The following is a 24,263-nucleotide window of genomic DNA, read 5'->3' on the forward strand; positions in this document are numbered from 1 at the left end:
ATCTTATAAATACACATGATTAAAATCGACCCTATTTGCTTTTGTGCCAGAAAAGTCCCAGCAGGGGAATTTTGAGAACCCAAATTTATTGCTTTGGCTCCTTGATTCTTCTACTCCTTCAGTTCCAACCAGGGCTCTGGCCAAACACGAGCTGGAACAGAGTCGAGCATTTCTGCTGTGTGATCAGGTACATGGTGCCAGCAGGGACAGCTGGCAAAGTCACTGGTGCTCTTGGCATTGTACCAGGGACAACTCTCATCTGATGGGAAAATGTAGCCAAATTTTACCCTATTTAAATTACTGCTTGCTGGGCAAAAAGCAGTGTTGTCCTCCTGCAGCATGGGATTTAGTCCCTGGGATATTCAGGGTGGTGGGAAACAGAGCAGTAGAATCTTTTGGTTTGGAAGGAACCTTAATGATCACCATGGGCTGGGACAGCTTGTCCTAGATGAAGTTGTTCAATGACCTGTCCACCTTGGCCTTGAACACTGGCAGGGATGGGGCATCCACAGCTTCTCTGGGCACCCTGTGCCTCATCTCCCTCACAGTGAAGAGTTTTTCCCTAATACTTAATCTAAACCTGCCCTCTCAGTTTAAAGCCTTTCCCCCTTGTCCTATCATTACGTGCCCTTGCAGAAAGGTAGCTGAGCTACACAGAGATCCTCTGTTGCCATCCAGCTCTGTTATCCCAGGCTTTGCAAGTTGAATAGTACCCTAAAAATCCCTGTATAATTCACTATTTCTATTTTTCCCCTCTCAGGGGTGTCTGCAGTGCTGGGCACCTGTAATGCATTGTACTAGGCTCATTTGGAGCTTGAGTGACTCATGGAGGTCAGCAGCAGAGTACAGGCTTTTTCACCCCTTGAGCAATGAAGCATTGAGTAAAAGTTATTATAACCAATTAGTGGTGGCATTATTACTACCAATTAGTGGCTGTATGAAGCAAATCATTACTCTTAGTTCAGTTATTAGCAGCCAGGTGTTCATGAAATGTGCCATGTGTTGTACCTCAGCAGTACTTGTTGAGGCCAGTCAATGATTTTGCGATGTTTCTCTGCAAGGGAGTTGTCACAATGCCCACCCCCCCAAAAAAACAAGAAGAAAGTGTGTTTGAAGTCAGTGTATAGGGTTTTTTTGGTTGTTGCTAGTGTTGCATACCTAGTGAGTGAATAAAAAAGGCCGTTTCAATCTCTAGACTGGCATTCAAAAACTTTAAATATAATGAATTCATGATCCATGATGTGGAGCGAAAAATTAGAATTCTGGTTTTGCTGTTGGTTGCCTCTTCATTCATAAAAGCAAAATGGCCATGCCAGAGAGAGGGAGTTACAGTACAAATTACTCTTGGCTGCAAGTATTGTTTCTCTAGGACTTCTGCTTATAAAACCCTTAATAATCAATAGTTCCACACAGCCATTAGTTTAGAGAATGGCTTTACAGAAGACAGTTTAGACAGCATGTAACATTAATTGAATTCAATTTAAGAGCTTAATTGCACTTTTTATGTTTTTTAAAATTAAACAGGAAGTTAAGGGGGAAAAAATTCTAATTGTGTCTTGTGTCCCTTACTGAACTATGTATTTAACTTTCATGCATTTTTCAGGGAGATTTGTAGCTATAGTTCCAAATACACAAAACAACTAAAAAAATGGGAACAGTGAGCATAGCTAATAAAATTCTAGTACAGTAAATACTTTCTGCATATAATTGACTTTTTTGTGTAGTTAGAATAGGTGTTCAAAATATTTTTTGTTTCTTGGAAAAAATAAGTAGGGAGTTGGAGTGCTGTTTTCTCTTTTAGTGATTCAGATGTCTTCTGATTTTCAATATTAGTGAGGAAAGGATTTGACGTTTTCTTTGAGGTCAGTTTAAAGGAAATGAATTGTAGGATAGCATCCATCAGGGTGCTTTGAGCACAGCTGGGCAGGGACATCTGGTGGTGCAGTGGGGTAATCATTGAACATTTGCAACTGGAAGTGCAGTTGCATTGGAATGATTAAGGAGAAAACATAATTATGATCAGACTGTGATTACTTTTCTGTTCTGATATTATTCTAGAAACACTTACATGCATGTTTAAATTGCAGTTTGAATATGGTTTTAATTTACTGGAAAAGTAGAAACTGAAGCCCTGTTCATGATCTGGCAGCTTGCAGGCATAATGTGTTGGACACCCTTCACTCAAAGGGCTTTTAACCTGCAGTCAGCTGCAGGGTTAAAATCAAACTTATGAAATTGCACCGTGGTTCAGTGGATGGAGTGGGGTGTATGTTAAACTGTGCATTTGGACTCTGGACTTCTGCCAGTGATTCACTGTGATCTCTGGGCTAAGCTGATTTGAGTTGCTTCAGTCCATCATTTAGCTTTCAGCCCTTCTTTGAGTCCACTCTTCTGTAAAAGTGCTGTGACAGTGTTTCAACTTCTGAATTGTATGTAAATAATCATAAATAAAATTACTACGTGTCTTTGGTTGTAAAGTTCTGTGTTAATTAAAGACACAATGAGCAATTTTATTTGTATGTATTTACCTTGAACCCCTTTAGATCATAAATATGTGGCCAGTATTTTAACTGCAGTCATTTTAAAAGAGAAACTCTTTGCAATTAATCTTTTTGGTTCTCTGTGCACATGCTGACAAAACCAAGTCCTTGGAAACATGCGTGTTGAAGGTCGTAACCTTGGGAAGAATTTCCCAGGAGTGTTTAGTGCTGTGATCTTACCAGCTCTGCACCAGGCACTGCCCTGCCAGGACAAAGCAAGACTTTTTTCATTAGTGAACATCTTTGATCCTGATATATTTTTCTTGCTGTTTGTGTATATCCAGCCACTGGTCGTACATGTTGACCATGCATGGAACCTTCTGGGAGATGGTGTCACCTGCTCTGTGTGTGGGCACAGCACTTCCAGGGACAGTGTGGTCTCTGCAGGGGAATGCAAGGGGTTGTCATCATCTGCTTCTGTTTGCAAAGCTTTTGCTGTCCTCTCTGCCCTTAGAGTAGGTATGCTCTTGAAATGGTGGTGTTGATAAGTTACTAGTTTGTGCTTTGTATATTGTGTCAGGAATGCATCTTTGTCATCGTGTACTCCCCAGACAATTCTATAAAAAGGAGAGGGGAGAAAACACAAGTATCTCCTCTTGCCTGTGCTACCAACATAGTTTTTCAGGAGGAATCAGTAGCATCTGCAAGCTTCAGCTCCTTGCGTTGTAGCCTGCTGGGCAGAAAAAAAGTCAATAACCTAAATCTTTCCTAGCCAAATATGGGCTCCTTGCTGTGGTCATTCTTCACACAAGGAACCCTGTAGTTGGTAAGAACACATATACTATCAAGCTTAGAATCAGAGCAACCACTGACTATATAATTGAAAAGCTGGGACTTTCAGAGTAAGAGTCTTCTGAAAGTAAGAAGCTGCAGAGATCAGCACTTTGCCAAGTGCAACAATTTATCTAAAATTCAGAGAAACTATTCCCTGCAGCTTTTCACAGCAAAGGTGGGTGTTTCATTGAGATCCACCTCTCCTGTCTCTCCTTGCAGTAAAACTTCTGTTTTGTTAAACTCATCATGATTACTTTTCCATAAATCAACAGTTCGTCATCATCTTGCATTGTTGCCCTGATGGTTCTGTTACCATCCTTTAAAAATTTCTCCACTCTTGGTTTGGATAAAAAAGAAGCACTGGCATTTGATTTGATTTGTTTCAGAGATGTTCCAAGGCTGTGGTGACAACAGGCAATCAACAATAGTCACAGAGTTATTGAAAATGTGTTGTTTTTTCTTAATGGAAAGCTGGTGTTTCTCTGCAGCCCTTCTATGTCATGTTTAATCTGTAAGACTTTATATTGCCAGCAGCCCATTGTAGAGAATTCTGTTGATTTTGTCTTTCAGGTGCAAGGATGGCTTGAAAGGATTTACATACTCTGCGCTAAAGTAAGTAAAGTTTCTGTGGCTATTTAAAACAAGATTTTTGAGGAATCATGCACAGTGGAAGCTCCATTGTAAGAAAAGAGTATTCCTAAGAAAAATCATGCTGCTCTAAAATTTTTCCAACTTTTAGGTATACAACATATTTTAAGAAGGCATAATCATAGGATCATTTGGGTTGGAAAAGTTTTAAGATCATCCAGTCCAGTCTTTAACCCAACACTGCCAGGTCTACCACTACACCATGTCCCCAAGTGCCACATCTACATGTCTTTTAAATACTCCCAGGGATGGTGACTCCACCATTTCCTGGGCAGCCTGTTGCAATGCTTGACAATTGTTTCAGTGAAGAAGTTTTTCTAATATCCAACCTAAACCTCCCCTGGTGCAGCTTGAGGCAGTTTCCTCTTGTGTGCTAGCAAAAGAGAAATCCCTTCATAGTTGGGACTGTTATTAAAGGAATCTCAGACATTTGATTGCATATTTTTGAAGGACCACTAATCTTCTGTCTTTCTAAAACTGGGATTCATGATAACCCATGTTTTCCTGGAAGCAAATGGCTGCTGTTTTTTTTTTACCTGGGGCTTATTTGCTGTATTACAGAATGGCAAAACATATCTTCATTATATCTTCATTACCCTCAGCAATACTATAATCCAAGTTACAGTTTAACTTGGATTATAGTGCATGGTATTAGGAAACATTTTACCTTTGTGTCCTCCCTTGCTCTTGATACACAGTAATTCTAGACCTAAGATGAGCCAATATATTGACAATATCAACTTCTGGGTGAAGAAAGAAGGCTGAAGATGAAGCCAAGCAAAACAAAGTTGATGCTTTTGGTGGGAGCAAAAACATTTCGAAGATTCTGCAAAATAGATATTTTATAAAAATACTGTAGTAATTATCAACCTTTAGGTAACCCCATTTTGCTGGAGATAATTGAGATATTTCAAGTGCCTTTTTATATTCTTACCTAGTCATCTTCTTTTGTCTGAGAGGGGGCTTCCCTATTAATGTTTCTGGTTTTAGTTTTAAAATATTCCTGGCATTAATTGCATCTTCTAGCTTAAATATATCTTCAAATATATGTCAGTGGAATGATCTTCTCTGATGAAGTACAAAGTTAGCTGTGTAAGATGGGTTTTTGCAGACTTGGGAGTAACTTCAGTCTAGCCTAAGACTTAGAGGCTTACACAGTACTTCATGTATTTCTTTGATTTATTTATGTAATTGCTTTGTTCTGTTTTGCTTTTTTCTTTCAGGTTCATTGTAGGGAAAGAAGAAATCCCCACACATTCTTTTTCACCTGAAGCAGCATTTGCAAAAACAGATAGGAAAATCAAGCATAGTGAAAAAGTATCACAGCCAATGAACATACTGGCACTAACAAAAAAGCTCATGGACAAAGTGTGAGTAAAAAAACCCCAAAGAAATCCAAATCAAAACGAATCGTTGTTATATAGAACACTTTAATGTGTTATGTTGCATTTGACAGTGCGTTCTAGTACTTCCGATTTGCATTTCAGTGTTTTTCTATTTCATTTTTAGTAGGTAGTTAATAGTGGTAAATGATGAATTTGTGAAAGCAAAACTTGAAGACCTGTATATCATAGCTATGACTTGCAACATGCAGTTGTCTAGCAAGGGAAAGCAAATTCAGTCCATGATGAGTGCAGAATGGTGGTTGCTTTTTCTGCAGTTTTCTGCAAAAGTTTATGGCATAGTTCTGCTGGAACTAGTGGTACTTGAGAAAAACTGCACAGCAGCAGACTTTACTTATGTCACCATAAGTGACTGTAACATAGTCTTTTGGAGGACCTGCATCCCTGTATTGCATAAAAGAAAACCACCTAAAAATAGGATTGATGGCACGTGGGCTGCCTCTGCTATTGGGAGATAGGAAATTGTAAAGCAAAGAGTGAGTCTAAAACAGTTTTGCTCAGATCTAGACATCTGAAGTTAGGCAAGGTAGGTGCCCCCCTGTCTGCAGGATCCAATTCACTGTCTTTTAGTAGGAGTTTAAGGAAGTGGGAGCAGTGAGCTTTTCAGTATGGTATGTTCAAATGATTTACTTCTGCTGTGACTGATTCCTCTGCTTCAGGCACGTTGGATACCACGAGGAGTCATTCATTTACAGGGAAGATGGAGTAAAAAATGAATCTTCATTTCCTCTGACCTCTTCAAGAGCAGTTTTATGACCAAATCTCTACCTGCTGTTACACAGGAGAGAGAGTCTTCCAAGTGCATTGTGTACTCAATGTAGTGGCTTATTTTACTTGCTCAGATGATGAGCAAACATGAAGTGATCCCCATCAGATGGTGACTTCCTATGATTTGCTGTGGGCTTTAGCTGAAGAATATGAGGGAAGTCATCAGTGGTTTTTCAGGCAAAAGACCCACAAGGAAAAGACACCTCCTGCCATAATCAAATTATTTTACCTGAATTGCTTATGCCTGTTTTGCATTAAATACTTGTTACTCAGTTTGCTAGAGATAGTTCATAGCTCTTCTGTTGTTGGTTAAATACAAGGATTGAAGATGGAGAAGAACATTTTTCTTTAAGGTTTTGAAACTCCCAACTCAGACTTTCAGCAAACTTTCAATATGGAGTTTTTATGCTCTCACTGGTTTCTCTTCCATATGGTTCTTTTCAGTATAATTGAGTCTAAATGCCTGTAACCTGAGCACATTCTCATTACAATTTTTGCTACATAAACTGACCTCACAGATGATTTATGGCCATTAGACTTTATAGTATACGATTCAAAACTTCCAAGATATTTGACATAGTATATAAATTGTGTAATTTATTTTACATGAAATCTTAAATACTTGGATATAGCAAAATATAATGTTCAGACCTGCTATGACATTACTTATTTTAATTCTACATAATGCAGGGCTAGAAACTGTACAATCCCCACATCCCACCACCCCAAGCCAGTCTGTTTTAAGTGCTCAATGTCAAATTCTCAGTCCAAACGAAGAGCTACATAAAAATCTACACTGGGGAAGAAATATCCCAAAAGTGAGAGCCTTGTAATTGAGAGAAGTCTCAGAGGGTATTTGTATGATCTGCATTGCCCTTCAGTGACCCTTACAGTGGTGTGAAAGATGAAAGGACATGAATAACAGATGCTTGCTCAAATACCCTTCCAGAACCATGGAGCAGATACAAACCAGGAAAGGTCACATCATTTCTCCTTGTTGACCACAGCAGAAAATTTGTTATTTAATTTAACATTTTATGTGTAGCATGGCAAGAGTTTGGATCCAAATAAGTGTGCAGACACTTTTTCTTGGTGTACAACTGAAGTATTGTTAGTTTTTATTGTCCTTTTATGGCATCATAAAAGTTCACAGTGCCCTTCAGTGGGTAATGGGGAGAATGAGTGCTGGGCAAATAGCACTTTATGTATTTTTAGGCAGGAAAAATTTATGAAGTCTCCTGTCGCTGACACTGAAAACAGCTATGAGTTAATACGTGTTTCATTATGCTTTTTGCAGGTGCAAACATGGCCCGAGGCACAGATGCTGTAAACACTATGGAGATAATTGCATTTCATACTGTATTAAAGTAAGTGCAGAAAAAGTTCGATTGACAGACTCTGGCAACGAGGGGGTACAAGTCTGTAGTCAGGAAAAGCATATGCTTAGGAAGTGAGAAATGAGCCTGTTACTCATTCTTCTTCTATTGAAAATGTGACAAGCCAGAAAACAGATTTTCTCAATTTAGGACGGGGCGGTGGTGAGGTTAAAGTTCTCTGGTCTTTCAGATTAGATGTAGTGAATGAGTAACATAAAATGTGTGGGAAAAAATGGACTAGCAACAAGGAACTTGTTTAACTATGTGATGCACTTGAGGGCTGAGCCCACTTGTGACTCCCCCCTAAATAAAGCACCTGGAATGTGCTGCTGTGGCTCCCGTGCAGCTGCACAGCTCTGGCACGTCGCTGCTGGGCACTGGCTGCACTCCTCCAGTCGTTTATTTTGGGGGCTCGGGGTAATGAGAGATTGGTCACACTTGCTACACCCAGGAAGAGCTGTTTATCTCCACTGGTATAATTCACCCTCCATTATTAATGTGATCAGCTCTTTTTTTTTTACAGAGAATTACTGTGCAGAAATTTGTGTTGGCTGGCATGGGGTTGGCACAGGTGGTGCCACCTGCTGTGCCTGTTTTGGGAGTTGGTAACACTCCAGAAGATCCCAATCCCTTAACAGTTGACTTATTTTATATATGGAGCAGCAAAAATGTATTTGAGTATCTTCAGATGCTTTTAATGTATATTACTTTCAAAAATAATTTTTTTTAATGTTAAAGGAACCTGAGGATGGGGAGGAAGGTGGATATTTGGGAGTGTGCATGCTTTTCACTTACTGATTCAGCATTATTTTGTTTTGTTTTATATATCCTCAAATGGAATGAGGGGAGGAAAAAAGCTAACTGATAATAAAGCTGAATAAAGACTTGACCTGACAAAAATTAAATTTTAAAAAGAAATTTTTATAAGGCCCTTCTCTCCTTAGAGAAAACGTTGTGCATTTGAAATATATTTCATTCTTGGACCCATCCTCTGCAGTATTTTGATATAAATTATTCTTGACTGCAATAATCTAAAAAGGAAGATATTGCTGAAGTGGCAGTTAGATCCTCTTGTTTCCTGTCTTTTCTGTGACTTTTTATTTAAATTAAAACATGAGTGAAAAAAATTATTTTTATGTATTTGTATTTTTAAAGATCCAAAATTCTAAATGTTCTTTTCTGTGACTGTTCCTGGATTTGATCAGTAAGAACTGTCAGCTGACATGATTTGAACATATTTTTACAGTTTCTTTTCTGTATTGGAGCTTTCAGATCTGATAATGATGTGATGAGCTGCTTATTGCCAAAATTTCCCCGCAGTGTTATTTTCCCTTACCCTTGAGCAGCTTGTCTTCTTATTAATGCATCTGTGCCATAACTATCATTTACATGCTCTTTTGCTCCTGCTTCACATTTAAATGCACATTAGCTCATTGACATCATCATGGCTTTCACATAACATTCAGTAGTGTCATACCACCTTAGTTCATTGACTTCCCTTCAGACTTTAAATACTTGAAATGCTTTGTGCTTGTAAATGTCTGAAAACAGCTGTGACAGAAGCAATGAAACAGTATTTTTCCTCTTTTGGATTCTGCTTATTTACAGTGAGGAGCCATTAGCCAGCAGTAGAAGTCCAGTTGTCTGTTTTTTCTGCTGGTGCTGCAGACAGGGCCAGATAACCTCCAGATTTACTGGTGACTAGGGTGACCTCAAAGAAGGTCATAGGATCATACAAGGGTCTGTGGGTTGGAAGGGACCTTAAAGACCAGCCCCCCTCCCATGGGCAGGGACACCTTCCATAGACCAGGTTGCTCAAAGCCCAACCTAGCCTTGAGCAATTCCAGGAATGGGGTATCCACAAATTCTCTGAGAATAGTTTCTTAAGATTGTAGTCTGAAAGTTCTATCTCTTGAAGTAACATGTGCTACTATACACCTAGAATAAATATTAAATATCTTCATTAATTAATTTTCACTATCTTAACTAGTTCCTAATATATTGCAACAGATTGATTGAGTTTTTGGTATGTTTCTGAACTCTCTTTATATGCACATGTGCTTTTCTGAATTTGAGTTATAGCAAGTATCTTGAGTGTACTATTAAGAAATTGGTTTCTAAAAGCAGGGAGAAAGATTTATTCAATAAATTCCTGAGATATGTCATTACACTGTGGTACTACTTCTGGCTGAGCTGAGCTCCAACTCAAAACCTCTGAGAAATGGCTCTTAGCAGAGTTTTCTTTACTCACTTGTATTTACTATAGTATCCTGCATATGCTCTGCTATGTACCACACCCATTGTTATTGGAGGTCTTTTTATGGAAGGTAAAAGTTACAATACTGTACGTGGATTATAAGATATACTACTTCTATGATTGTGGAAAAATACCTGTGGGTGTGATACGATTTCACCTGTTTGAAATAATGAGCTAAATAGAGATATTTTGTGCAATTCTTGGTATTTCATGCACATCAACACTAAACCTCAGTCCTTTGGTGATGGTTCCTCAGCACTTCTAAATTGGCTGCTAATAGGAATAAAATTAGGGATGTGTTTGAGTACTTCCAGTTGTAATTTAGATGTTTCCTCACCCCATTGAAGTCACCTTTCCTCGGCAAAAAAATCAAAAGTACCATTCTGTTGTTTCTTGTTTTGGGCTTTGCTCATAACTGCTGGGTTTAGGACTGTTTTGTTTTTTTTTTTAATTGTGGCATGAAGGAGTGGATTTAAAAAAAAAAAAAAAAGCTGTTGGATCATTGGATTACTTTTTTTCTTTCACTTGATTCTCATAAACCACTTCTTGAGTTGCAGGAAGAGTAATTGCTTCAGGAAGTTTATTACTGGATGTTTAACCATAATAAAATTTTATGAGCTTTATGATGCATTATAAAGTTCTTTAGGAGGCAAAAATGGTTTGAGTTTCTGAGTCTGAAAGTTTGTTCAGTCAAGCCCTCTGCCGGATTTCCTTGTCACTGGAATTGTGTCCCTGTCACTGTAATTGAATAAGGTGCCTGCCTTATTTGCAGATGAGTGCAGAAATAGTTTTCACATAATGCATTTTCCAAACAAAAACTGGGTAAAATTTATTCAGAATTATTAGAAAAGGTTCACCTTAGGGTCGGAATAATGATAGGAACCACTGGAGGAAGTTGGAAGAAAATGGGGAGAATAATTTGGGGGAAAAAAAAATGAGTCTGGTTTTGTGTCATGTTAAAAAGGAACCCAACAGATCTTCATCCAAGGTGGAATAATAAGTAAATTCTTTGGAAGCCATTTTGTCTTTTCCCAGTAGCTCCACACATGAACTCCCTTTGAGTTTCTCTCTTTCCCTTGCTGCAAGCATCCCACAACCTCATGTTTGGCTGAGGCAAAGCCCGTAAGCGTGTGCCAAGCCACCAGGGTTAACTTCTAATTCTCACACTTTCTGAAATTTATTTTTGGTGGATTTTTTCCACCTTACTGTTTTCTCCAGACATTTGAGTGTAGAAGTGCTCTTTTTTTCCCACTGCATTGCTTTCCTCTATAAACCCATTTGTGGTTAAAAGCTGGTTAGTAACCTGGAAATGAAGTCATCAAGATTATTTCAAAGGACAGAATTTTGGAGTAGAAGAGGAGGCTGTCTCTTGAGGCCTTTCAGAAATTCATAAAGATTAAAAGAAGAGGCAATTGTCTCTGATTTTACCACTTTTGTTGTTTTACAGGGTTACTGGGAATAGAAAACTCTTGAGTTTGAAAGTGGGGATAGGATAGATGTATGCATTTAACATATTACCTTCAGAGTGGCTTTTAAACTATTCAATGTCAAAAATAAAACCTTCTGTAGAAGCTTTTGCTTCTCCTTTCTCAGAACTTGTGGTTTCTTACCCCAAAATCTCTCTCTGTGTTCTCTAGGGCTTCATTAGGATGTTTAGCATTGGTTACCTGATCCAGTGTTGCCTTCGGATCCCTTCCACCTTCCGACATCTGCTTACACAACCATCGCGGCTATTTTCCCTCTTCTACAACAAGGAAAATTTCCAGCTTGGAGCTTTTCTGGGATCTTTTGTCAGTATATACAAAGTAAGTTTAGAGCATACAGAAATGCCAAATGCTGTGGTTTTTATTTCACTTTTCAGATCACAAAGAGCTAAGAAGTCAAGCTGCTTCGTAGCACTCAAATTGTTTCCTACAGCATGTCACTTACAAATTTTATATATTGCAGTAATCTGATTGTAAACAGAAAGTTGTTCTTCTATTCTATGTGTTTTTTCTGTAATTTCTAAATAAACCTCATGGATTTTGCAGCTTGTTTTTAAGATCAGGAGATAGAGAGTACTTCAGAGAAAGTGAATTCAGATTTCAGAGGGATTTGCTGCTACAAAAAAGCATTTTAGTGCTGGCACAAGCAGTGACTGCAGTAGCATCTGTTTTGCCAGAGAGAAGCCATGTGCTGATTTTGTTGGCTCACATGTCTGGAATTCTTACTTGACACTAAATAGCAAGAGACTGCAGAACATATAGTGTGTAGCTGAGAAGACATTGCACTTACTGCTTGCAAGTCTATCCTTTCTACCCCATTATAAGATGACAGATTGTGAATTGATATGCATTCATATGGCATTGTTGGAATTGATCATATCATGTTTATTTGTGCCAAAGCAGAATGTGGCAAAGCACACGCCCTAATGCAGAATGTATTGCACAGTGCAGTGCTGAAGTGTCTTTTGCACTTTTGTATTCTCAATCACATGGCATTTTTCAACTACCACTTTACTTGCTCTGCAAATTCAAGATCATGCTGCATTATTTATTATTCAGGGTGAGTATTACTTACTGAAAAATAGAAAAGGAGGTCTTACACATAAGCCAAACAGCATTTCACTTGATTAGTAATTAAATTGAGAGACAGAACTTGTAGGTAACAGAGTCTAAAATTTTTGATGGCATAGTACAAATGAGCTGTTTATAGTTTGCTGGAAAATTAACTTTTTGCTTAAACTTTAAGAAAAAAGCCTTTTCATAGTTTACACAAATTTGGGTTGCATTATATTTTTCTTCTAGTCTAGTCATGTAGGACAGCAAAGATTCTAGTCACTCAAAAAATTGGACCAGGGCAAAACAAAAAATTAAATGCTTGGTGCATTTTGGATCCAAGGGAATATGAAGTTCTACTTTTTTAGATTAATACGTTTTCCTAGTTGCAGAATTTATTGGATGCATGAAAAAATCTCTGGAGGTTTGGTATGTAGTTGAAAAAAGCCTTTATCATGGGAGTTTAGACAGATGCAGCAAATGAGGATGACATGAATTCAAAATTAGCATTGGTGTATTGGAATTCAAATTAGATTAATCTGCTCTCTGATTTGAAAGAAATGGCAGCAGTAAATTGTAGATTTAAGACACATAAATGTTATGGGTACTCTGTCCAACTGTCTGAACTTTAGTGTCACCAGTGCCTTTAAAAAGCTTGTTCTTCAGTTGCGTTGATTTCTTGTGCATTTTAAAATAAAATTTAGTGTATCTTGATGTGGTAAAGATTACCTAATTAGTACATAATATATCTCAATAATGAAAGTTTCTACAGCTCTTAAGGAATTACAAGGTGATTTTACGTTTCCCTTACAAGACTCTTGTGGGAAAGTTGGCTTACCAATTAAATTGCCTTTTATTGTTACCCCCTTACTAAGTAGAAGAATGCATTATCCCTGGAGGTGTTGAAGGCCAGGCTGCATGGGGCTCTGAGCAACCTGCTCTAGTGGAAGGTGTCCCTGCCCATGGCAGGGGAGATGGAACCAGATGATCTTTAAGGTCCCTTGCAACCCAAACCATTGTATGATTCTGTGATTATGGGTATTATCACACTACACTCTTAATTCATGCTGTGTGCTATATTACTAGCTTGTAAGGAGTACCTCCAGTGTGTGTTGTTAGGAACAAGTAGGGCTAAGCCTGCATTCTGTTCACCTGCAGGGTACAAGTTGCTTCCTACGTTGGGTCCGAAATCTAGATGATGAGCTTCATGCACTTGTAGCTGGTGAGTCCATGGAAAGTTTGTGTTGTGTGTGTTGGGACTCTGTAAGCACTCCTCTTATCTGTCCTGCCATTCCCTTTTTAGAATTCTGTTATGAAAATAGGACTTTGTTCCTGTTCTTATATACATCAAGGTTGTGTCAAAGTGGCTGTGATGTTTCAACTGTCATTGTCAAAGGGATACTTGTCAAAGAATTGCAAAGATACAATTAAAATTGTAAGGCAAAATCAGTCAAACGTGGAGTTTATGCTCAGCTCCAAGGACAGTATATTACTGTGTGCATAAATATAAACTTGTCCTTTAATTTGCAGCTGTAGAGATGTGAGATGAAAATACTGACTCTTCCATATGTGACAGAATACACATTGGGCTGCACCGAGTCCAAATAAAGATGCTTTTATCATGAAATTCATGTGGTGGTGAGGCCCTTCCCTCACGTGCATCTGTCACGTGTTGCAGCACAGAGATCTCTCATCCCACAAAAAAGAGAGAAATTTGATGGTGTGCTCCTGAGCACTGAAGTACAGATTTATTTCAGCTTTCTGAAACTTTCTATTTTAAGTGATATGAACCATATTTGGATGGGCAGCAAAAGAACATCTCTGAACTGTGCTATCTGTAGAAATAAATAGTCTTGTGTGGTGTTTGTTGGGCTGACACACCACAGTGACCTTAACAATGCAAATCACAACCTTAACAATGCTTTTCTAATTGTTACAGGGTGTCTAGCAGGAATTTCTATGATGTTTTACAAAAGTACAACTATCTCTATGTATCTGGTGTCTAAACTAGTAGAGGTAAGTTGTTACCCTCCTAAAAGAGGTCTTCATTTCATCTATTTTTTCAAGGCAGAAGAGAAGAAAATGAACTTGAGCGGTTTTGTCAGCCAATTTCAGTAAAATACAAAGTTATATGGTGATGGTGTTTCAGTATATGTGTGCTAAGAGGCAGTGCTGCCATGTGGTCTCATTTCTTTCTTTCTTTTCTTTGACTCATTTTAGATGTCCTTATGCACTGGTCTTCATGTATATTCTCCATTAATTTTTTTAATCTCCTGACAACCCTTTCCTTTGTAGTTTTTGCAGATTTTTTAAATCAGAAAGTTCCAAGAATGTCTATTTTGCCAGAAGCATAAATCAGACCTAGTCCTTAATTGCAGATTTATTGCCAAAAGCTACAGCTTAACTTCCCGCCTTTGTTCCCTAATTTTGGCATTCAACAGTCTAAGATAGCTGAAAATAGCTTAGTTTTTAGTCTATAGCTGAAGTTGTTTGTCAGGGTACTACAGCTGATTGAATTCCCAGCTTTGGAATGAACTTTGTTCTAATTACTATTCTTCAGGCTTGAATTATTTCTCTGAATTTGTTAAAATTAGGAGCCCAGGAAAAAAAAATACTTACAGAGCTTGGGTATGTTGATTATACTTTTCTAATCAGCACTTGATTCTTTCTGTGATTTTTCCAGAAAGTTGAGACTTAGTCATGGTTAATTGCCCAACACCACCACTGGAATGAGTTGATAATGTTCTCTCACTGTGCATCATACCTAAATCACAAATTTCTCCTGCAGACCTTGAAGGCCTTGCTCTCTAGTGGTACTTATCCCCCTTTCATTACCAGAGCAACATTCATTTTAAAGAACATGATAAAAAGAAGGAATTTTTTTTTTTTTTTATTACACGTGAAATTAAACATATAAAGGGAAGATACCCTCTTTTCTCCTGGTTATCCCAGGCCAGGCTCTGAAGGCAGCACATATTGGTCGCACAAATGCAAATCTGAGTTATCCATACTGACTTTCAGAATACCAGTTGTAAAAGACCAGTATTATCTCAGTATTATCTTGTATTACTGGTAGTTTTCTCTGGACTTTGAGACATTGTGGCTACAGTGAAATAAGAAAAGCTCTGTGTGTTCTTTCTTTCTTTTCTTTTTTTTTTTTTTTTTTTTTTTTTTTACTACTTTTATCATCTTACGCAAGCCAAGGGTAACTGACCAAAGAGGCGTGTGCTGCTTTGCAAGGTCAGGCTGTGCTCAGGAAAATAAACTGTACATGTTTTCTCAGAAAGTAAAGTATGTGATTTCAAGCTGTTTAAGAACAGTGAATATTCACTTTGTTGGAATAGTTATTGCATTGTTCTTTTGCTTTTTTAAAATGAAGAATTTAACAGAGCAAACTTTCCCTTTTTTATCTTTAGGTTCTATAACACCAAAGCTGTTGCTAGTTCTGTTCTGTGCATTAATAGCCTTTTGTTAGATTGATCTTGTGCAACTTCTATAATCTATTCTGATCAATGTCACATCTGTGGGCATGCAGAAAATATAAAGTTAATGTGTTTTTGTTAAAAGGTAAAATAAAAAGTGAAAAGATATTTTGATTTTGTTGCATTCAGCATTTTTTTGTTTATTTTTACAGACTATATACTTCAAAGGCATTGAATCAGGGAAGGTTCCCTATTTTCCTCATGCAGACAGCATCATCTATGCCATTTCTACATCAATATGCTTTCAGGCAGTAAGTATGTTCTCTAACAGAACATGAAGTTCTTTAAATCAAATGTTGAATGAAAAGAGGAGCACAGGGAGATAGTTCTATAGAAAGATGGTAAGATTTATACTGATTCACAGCATCTTACTCCTGCATCCTGGGGCTCCTGCATCCTGGTTTTGAGTGTCATTGTGGCAAGGTAATTTCTAGGACACAGTTTCTCCTGAATAGCTGAATATATTATGCAAAGCATTGAATTGTTTGGAAAGAATCTTAAAATGCACTCACCCAGAAGATGTACATTAATGTATGAACTTCCATGACCATGTGAAAGGACAGTTTTTCAAGGAGGCAAACAGTATAATACAATATTTTATGGTTTTTTAAATCAACTGAAAGTTTCCACTGACTTAAATTAATATTGCTTAGTTAAAAAAATCTGCAAAAAATAGTAAAAACACTGAAGTGTTACATTTGACACAAGCAGTAGTTACCATCTTTTGCACTTCCTAAGTTAGCTACATGCCTTTACCCTCAGTCTTTTATTGTCTGCATCAGCAAGAAAAGCAACTTTTCAGTGCTACCCAAGTAGCTCTACTATTTTACTACATCTCACCATTTCTAGATCTTCTGCTGGAACATCTCTACATGAGCTGCATATCCTCTGGACCTCCATGACTATATTTTCATGGCCCCCATAAAGAAAATATAAAACTACCCTAAAGCAATCTTCTGCAGTCTTGTGCTTAACAGAACATTTAAGAGACACTCCTCCTCCTCATTGTTCCCATGTACTTGGGAATATCTCTAAGTCTGGTATCAAAGTGAATTGATATTTTAGTGCCTGGGATGTGCCTGAAGGTCTCCAAAATACTGCTGTCAGGGACAATCACGTGAGACTAACAGACAAAAAGTCCATATGAGAAAATAAAGGGTTTTTGGTTACTTAGTAACTAATTGGAAACCGAATGTAAGACTAGAAACAAATTGCTGGGTTTAGCAGGGAGAAGGAAGGAGAAATGAGAAAAAGGATCTATGCTGAGATGTTTGTTATTCACTATATTTCTAAGTGACCCAGAAAAGTTATGGAATAGAGCGAAGACATGGATTTTGGCTATATGACATTATTGAAGATAATGTAACGTGAAATATAAACATGACTGCAAGAAATGCTGGATCAGAAAATGCAGAATGGATAGGGGATTAAGCAGGAGGCAAATTGGCATCCACCAGTCCAGTCATGTACATAGGAATAATGGTTGTTGTTGCTTTCTCTGCAATGAGATGTAAGTTCATTGTCACTGCTGGTAAAGTATTGTACTCTGGGACTATCAGTCTGTGCTGGTGGTGGTCATACAGAACATTGAATTCAGCAGAGGGCAGTAAAAATTAGTTCCATAACAATCCTTTTGCTGATTTTGGCAACCTGGCATAGCAGATGAAGCTGTTGCCTGACACTGTCAGCTGGCTCTGACAAAATCCTCTCCTTGCAGGCTGTCATGGAAGTTCAGAACCTGAGACCTTCATACTGGAAATTTCTTCTACGACTAACAAAGGGCAGGTATGTATTCAGGGGTGTGTTATGGCTTGTCTCAACCTGTCATTGATCACATTCAGCTTTCTGTGTCATTCACTGCCAACAGCAGAGCCCTAGAAGTACATGAGGGCTAATTTCCTGTGGATTTACTTTGCTTTCCAAACAGTTTCCAGTGCTCTTGAAGTTCTTTGCTGAAGTGACATTGCTGGGTTTAGTGTAATGACAGGGGCAGACTTAACTCCAGTGAAGACTATTTAGCAGATGTGTGTTTTACTTGAAGTCTTTTTAGTTCACTTGGAGGGTGGGATACTTTCAGATTCCATTGGAACATGAATAATGCAGTAAACAACTATACATATTGAAGAAATCACTTAGTATGTACAGTGATTGAGAACATGATATTGCTGTGAGTTTAAAAGCATTACTAAAAATGTCAGAATATCTCCTAAGACTACTTGAAAGTTTCAGTACTTTTTTTGTAACTGTTTCAGTTGGGAAAGGATTTTTTTTCTTGGAAAACTAATGAAAAATTTTCACTGATCATAATCATAAATATACACTGTAATATCATACTGGATGTTTTTCCTATTTGCTGCAGGAATCTAAAAAAGCCTTTATTTTAAAAATAGACCTTGCTGTAACTGACCTACAAAATTACAGTTTAGTGAAGTGTGCACTGTTACCCTGGTGCAATGTGTGGCAGGAACAAGGCGTCCAAATCTTGATCAGTTTATGAATGGGGTTATGAAAGGTAATGTTTCTCGTGACAAAGAGCTCTCCAGGCTGTAAAAATAGAAGTGAAATCAGAGGCCAGTCCCTGGAGCATGTTGAACCTACACTCCCCGTGGCACATTACACACATGAGGTGATTGAATACATTGCAAGATTTAGTGGGAAGCTTTCCTTGGGATGCCTGGAGGCAGTCCTCAGGCAACCTCTGAGGCCATACAAACATGATACAGGGAATGATGTCAGTGCAGATGTCCATTTTTGGCTGTTTTTTCATTTTGTTCTAATCCTAAACTTGTCTCAGTTGAAAGAGAGGAAGGAATAGAAATTCTGTACTGCTCATTAATTTTATCTGAAGCAAATCTCTGTAATAGTAATTTTGACACTCTATTCATAAAGGGAATTTCTTTTGACATTTCATACACTTTTCATTCTGTCTTTGTGAAGAACAACAAAATGGAAGTATGTTATAACACCCATAAAATTGGCATCCAGACTGGGGCAAGCAAGGCCACAGTTTGCTCCACTGGAGTGAGAGAGAACAGTAGTATGTTTTGGTTAGACTGATTTTTTGTGGAATTAAAAGTAGAAGGGGACTCTTCCCCTTTTTCATAATTTGCATTATTTGAAGTACACTTGCACAAATACTGTTAGCCACACTTTTCAAATGCTTTTTAAAAAAAAATCTATATTGCCTGAGCTGTAAAACTTTCAGTCTCTGAACAGTGCGAGTTGAAGCCGATATGTGAGAGATTTTGATAAAATTTCATGATATGAAATAATTTTATTTTTTCATAAGTAAGTGAGTTATGCATTCATTCTTTCTTCCCTTTTTTTTTTTTTCAGGTTTGCTCTCATGAACAGGAAAGTTTTAGATGTGTTTGGTACAGAAGCATCTAAGAACTTCAAGGATTTCACACCTAAGCTTGACCCAAGATACACAGTTGTGCCACCAGAGCTACCACTGGAGCTGTCTTGAACACAACAGTGTGGCTCATCATTGAATGTGATCAGCATTTTGTCCTGAAAAGTTAATTAACTTGACAGTCGTATGTACACAGGAGGGCTAGGGCTCCACTTCAGTATTACTTCAATGAAAAATGCTTTTTACCAATCAGAAATACTGAAGCTTTGCAGGGAGGTTTGGCTTAGTGATTAAGCCCCTTCCATAACCAGAAACATTTCTGGATTACTATAGTTGGTTGACAGTATGGTAGAATCCTGAACGAATTAAACAAATGAGTAATATATTTAGGGAAGAGAAGTAAAACATAAATATGCTTCATAATTTCAAAAATTCCATAGTTCATACCAGTTAAATATTTTTTGGTAAAACTAAAAGTAATTCTTAATTTAGAAAGGAAGACAATTGTCATAGTTTAGATCCAAAATTTTACCTGATCTTAAAATACTGCAGTCTGGTGAAAATGCCTCCCTGGTTTTCTAAATTGCATCTCTGATTTGTCTCAAAAGAGCCACCATCCCCTCATTAGTTAAAATTAGGGTATTTTTACACAACTGTGGTTGCAAAAGAAGGCATTCCTTAGGAAAAGAAAATGCATATTGATTCAGAAATGACATTCCAGGGCTGTAAATTCTGCTGATGGCACAGCTGACAGAGAAGGAAAACAAGAAGCGGTCCCGGTGGCTGCCGCGCGCTGGAGCGGCGGGTGTGGTGGCCAGCATCTGCCAAGTGCAAAAGGACACAACTGGCAGAGGAAGGAATGAAACATTCCAGCCTCTGAGAGGGTGCTGGAAACAGCAGACAGTTAGAAAAATAAAAAAGCCAAGAACAAAACTAAACACAGCAAAACACACCCCCTCCCCAGCTAAAATATACTGAAGCAAAATGTTTATTTTTGAAAGGGTTTGACATTGTCGCCTTGGAAGGCATCGGGTTGTTTGTTGCGCTGCAGCACCAGCCAGTGTTTTCAAGCATTTCTTTGGAAGAGAGCTGATCCCTGAGATTAGGCTGTTACAGAGAAGAGTTTTGACAATCTTTAATAGTCTTTTTTCCTTGCAATTGGTGAAGAGTGGTTTTCCATTGGGCCATCAGACTCACGACTGGCACAGTTACATTAAATTTGATATGGCACTCAATGCAAAAACCTACCTACATGAGGTCCATCTCATTTTTACTGTACGTATTTCTGCAGATTTGTGTTCTAAAGTGAGACTTGACATGCTAATATTGCTTGTTTTTTTCTTTGCTTTTTTTGGGCTTTTTAAAATTATAACCCATTCAGGTGATGCTAAATGGTGTTCATTACCCTAGAAGTTAATGAAAAGATGAACAATATTCACATTGAATTGAAAAGAAGTGAGATAAGCCATGGAAATTGCAGTAGGTTACGTGTATTTTAAAAACAAAAAAAGAGGAAGAAATCAGTGTTTTATTGGAGTCTTTATCAGACAATATGAACTGGACTAATTAGTAGACTCTTTGTCCTGTAACACTGTAATCCTACCCCAGCCATAAGCATATTTTAATTCCATTTAGCTGAATTCCTTAATACCGAATATACAGTAATTTTTATCAGATTTATTGTCATGAAAATGTTACCGACTTGTGCACAAAATCTGCTTCATCAGCTACACTAACAGTGATGTTTTGTCACTGTTACTAAAGGTGCTTCATCTTTTAAACAATGGTTGTCCAATTTAGTGTGAGTAGAGTTCTGCAAGCTAGTTTGTATGCAATATTTTGTTGCTTGGAATTACATTAGAATTCCTCAAGAGGAAATAAAAGGTAATTGAACAAGAACTTTAAAAGGATTGTAAGAGATTTGTAGTGTTTTTTCACTGGAATATGGTCTAAAGTATTTGACCTTGTAAAGTCTGAGAAGTTATATATTTCAGGTGGTGTATTAGGACTCACACACTATATTATGAATGCTTTCTAGTTTAACTATATACCATCCTCAAACTTAAAGATATTTTATAGATGAGTTAAGTTTCTCCACTGGAATGACAATTGTGATTGTTTCTCTATTTGAGGGGGTTTTTTGGGAAAAAAAATCCAATAACTACATCTCAGCAGCTAAATAACAGTTTTGTCTATGTTTCTCGCTTCCAAAATTCACAGTTCTTGTTTCAAGTTATTTTCATGTAATATAAAGAGAAATTAAAAATTTTTAAATTATTTTTATTCAAATGGAATATATGTAAGAGAAAAAAAAAAAGTCCTAATGTTCTTCCCAATAATAAACTGTTGCTTTAAAAAGTTACTTTTTTGGCCATGTTGTTAATAAGCTGTCTGGAGTCGTAAATGAAATGAAGTCATAGGATCATGCAGTGGTTTGGGTTGGAAGGGACATTTTAAAGGCCATCTAATTCCAAAGTCCCTGCCATGGGTGGGGGCACCTTCCACTAGTCCAGGTTGCTCAGAGCCCCATCCTGTCCTCGAATGGGGATGGGGCAGCCACCATCTCTCTGGGCAGCCTGTGCCAGTGCCTCGCCACCCTCCTTGTAAAAAGCTTCTTTCTTGTACCTAATCCGAGTGAGCTCTCCTTCAGTTTGCAGCCATTAGCCCTGGAAGTGATTGGTGGTGCTGAAGGAATGCCAGGAATGTGACTGAGCCTTTAAATTTGTTGCAAAATAAAGTCTTATGCAATGTCAGTGAAGAGGTAACACCAGAGCAGTTCAGCTGGCAACTCCAGCTCTGCACTTGGGTGAGTAATGAGGTAATGTGAGTTGATGTTACTGTTTCTTTTCTAAACAGAGCAAACCACATCTCCCTGTGTGCCAGCAGGGAAGAGCCACGCTCCCTTGACTCCATGGTTTTAGAGGTCTTTATCAATCTTTGTGATTCTACATCAGGTTTCTGAGACCTTGCTGTGGTGCAAAAGCACAGGACTAGCTAGGGGGATATAGCAAAATGTAGTTCAGGTCAGCAAAGTCGTTTTGGTGGCTGTAGTTTTGTGCCTAAATATTGGTCTGGAGGTTTCCATTTCCAGACTGGCTTTTCTCTCAACTTGCAGATGGAGTCTGCAAGTCACCTCCCTTGACAAAACCAATACATTTTCTCTTACACCTTTGAGAATGCAACAGAAAAATATGACACTTTACTTGAGCTTCATGGGTTTTCTTATTATTTAATAGCAGATCCTGGATGTTTTACTTATCCTGTAAATACATTAACAGTAAGATTTAAGTCAATAATTTTTCCCCCCATAATAAGCCTAAAATTGCTATTGTGGATATACTGGCAAAATCACCCAGTGCTCTCTCTTGTCATTAGTCACACAGAAATGGGATCACTTGACTCAGGACACAGCACTCACCTTTTGCAGCTGATGAATTCTGTCCTTCCATCTCCATCAAAAAGGACACTTGCTTTACCAACATGCTACTTTGAATGTGGCAAGCAGAAGTGTGAATTGGAGCCCACTTTAATCTCAAGGACTTTTTTTTTTTCCCCTGGCATAGGCCAGAGAGATTTCTACTTCCTAATTAAAATGAAGAACAGTTAACCATTAATGTCAAAATATTACCCAGGGTAGAGAAGTCTGGTTGAAAATCCAGGCAAATGATTAATCTTCTCATGCTGGTAGAATCCAATCGATGTTTTTTTCCCTCAGCTGCCACAACAGAGACATAAAAAATGCTGCTGTGGCTGTTGGAGCAGGAGCTGATGAGACTGTTCCCAGGCCTGCTTGAAGTTTACAGAAGACCTGATTGCACAGGGTCAGGAAGAAAGTCAAGGATTTTTTTCTGTATTTTCCTAGTATTTTAGAATTAAAGCCTGTTTTCCCATTACAGGCAGTAAAAACTTGCAAGAAGGGCCAGATTGGGCTGGAATGATCAGACTTTAAGGTGAGCCCCACCTTAAAGTGCTACTGATTGCACTGCATTGATACAAACATAAAAAACCTAGTTATAAAGAACACAGAAATGTTGGTTTGCTCTTTGTCTACTGGCTGTAAAACAAATGAAAAATAAAAGAAACTTTTCCCCTCACCATGACATGTAACTCAACTGGGAAACTTTTCCTGTGACCATTTACAATGAGTTGAAAAGGTGACCAAAATGTCAGCTCTAATTATACCCAAAGGCTTAAAGAAGACTTTGGCTCATGTGGTGCAGTCCTTAACCTGTTGCCATCACCACCGTGTGGGTTTGAGACAGTTATCTGTGCATTATGTTCACCTAGAGCAGCTGTGGGTAGTGTGCAATAAGGAACAGTCACTTGGCAAAAGTCTGAGGGCACATGGCCCTGATTTCCCAACTCACATACCAGGGGTGATGAAGAAATCTAGTTGTTTCTAAAACAGTACAGCTTGATCCTCTGCAAGGTCACAGGGGCAGCAAGGAGGGGTCCTGGAAATCAACAGGTGTCCTGCTCAGTCAGGTGCTCTGTCCCACACTGTCAGTGAAGCACAAACTGCTGTGGGTCCCAAAAGCAAAGCACTGCTGCTCATGCAGAGGATGTCAGGAAGTGAAAAGGCTGGTGTGTGCCCTGATAGTCGACTTCATGCTTGCAGGCTTACAAGGATCAAAAGACATCACCTGTCATATGGGTTTGTCTGTATGGGACCAGCTTCAGCTGCCCAGGCACAGGCTGCTGGAATCTGGCAGGAAACCAGTGTCCACAAGAACAAACTCAGGATTGTTAAGCCCAAAGCCACTCACCACCACAGGCTTCCTCTGATGCCTTGGAGCCTGTTTCCCAAGTCACTGCTGGAGTCAGCCAGGGACTGGGTGGATTAGAGCAGTCCCGACAAAGGGGACTGAGCCAGACTGGCTGCTGCTGTCAGGGCTGTGCCCAGCAGCTCCCTACCATGTGCAACACACAGAACAAAGCTGCTCTGATGGAAAACTTCCCCTTTGATAGTGCCCTTCACATGCTGGCCTGCCTGGGAACTCAGCTCCGTGCAGTCTCTGATGGTCAGCTGTCTGTGAGCATGACTTCAGGCTTCATGTGTCTCTGGGAAAGAGAGGGAGCCTGGATAGCAGCCTTCACAGTGCTCCTGTGGGAAGCTGAATGCT

At 38.5% G+C, this 24,263-nt stretch overlaps 1 protein-coding gene across 1 annotated transcript in view; it reads left to right on the forward strand.

The window, feature by feature from the left end:
- TMEM135 (transmembrane protein 135) overlaps positions 1-19,788 on the forward strand; it is a 164,662-nt gene extending 144,874 nt beyond the window's left edge. Inside the window, exons 7-15 of the mRNA XM_079301087.1 lie at positions 3,885-3,926; positions 5,186-5,332; positions 7,431-7,500; positions 11,404-11,571; positions 13,462-13,525; positions 14,243-14,319; positions 15,938-16,036; positions 17,503-17,570; positions 19,122-19,788. Of these exons, the coding sequence (XP_079157213.1) occupies positions 3,885-3,926; positions 5,186-5,332; positions 7,431-7,500; positions 11,404-11,571; positions 13,462-13,525; positions 14,243-14,319; positions 15,938-16,036; positions 17,503-17,570; positions 19,122-19,254 (868 nt within the window). The 3' untranslated portion in view covers positions 19,255-19,788. The remainder of the gene's footprint in view (positions 1-3,884; positions 3,927-5,185; positions 5,333-7,430; positions 7,501-11,403; positions 11,572-13,461; positions 13,526-14,242; positions 14,320-15,937; positions 16,037-17,502; positions 17,571-19,121) is intronic.
- Positions 19,789-24,263: the final 4,475 nt, after the last annotated feature.

The sequence above is a fragment of the Erithacus rubecula genome (assembly GCF_903797595.1).
Source record: "Erithacus rubecula genome assembly, chromosome: 1".
NCBI lineage: Eukaryota > Metazoa > Chordata > Aves > Passeriformes > Muscicapidae > Erithacus > Erithacus rubecula.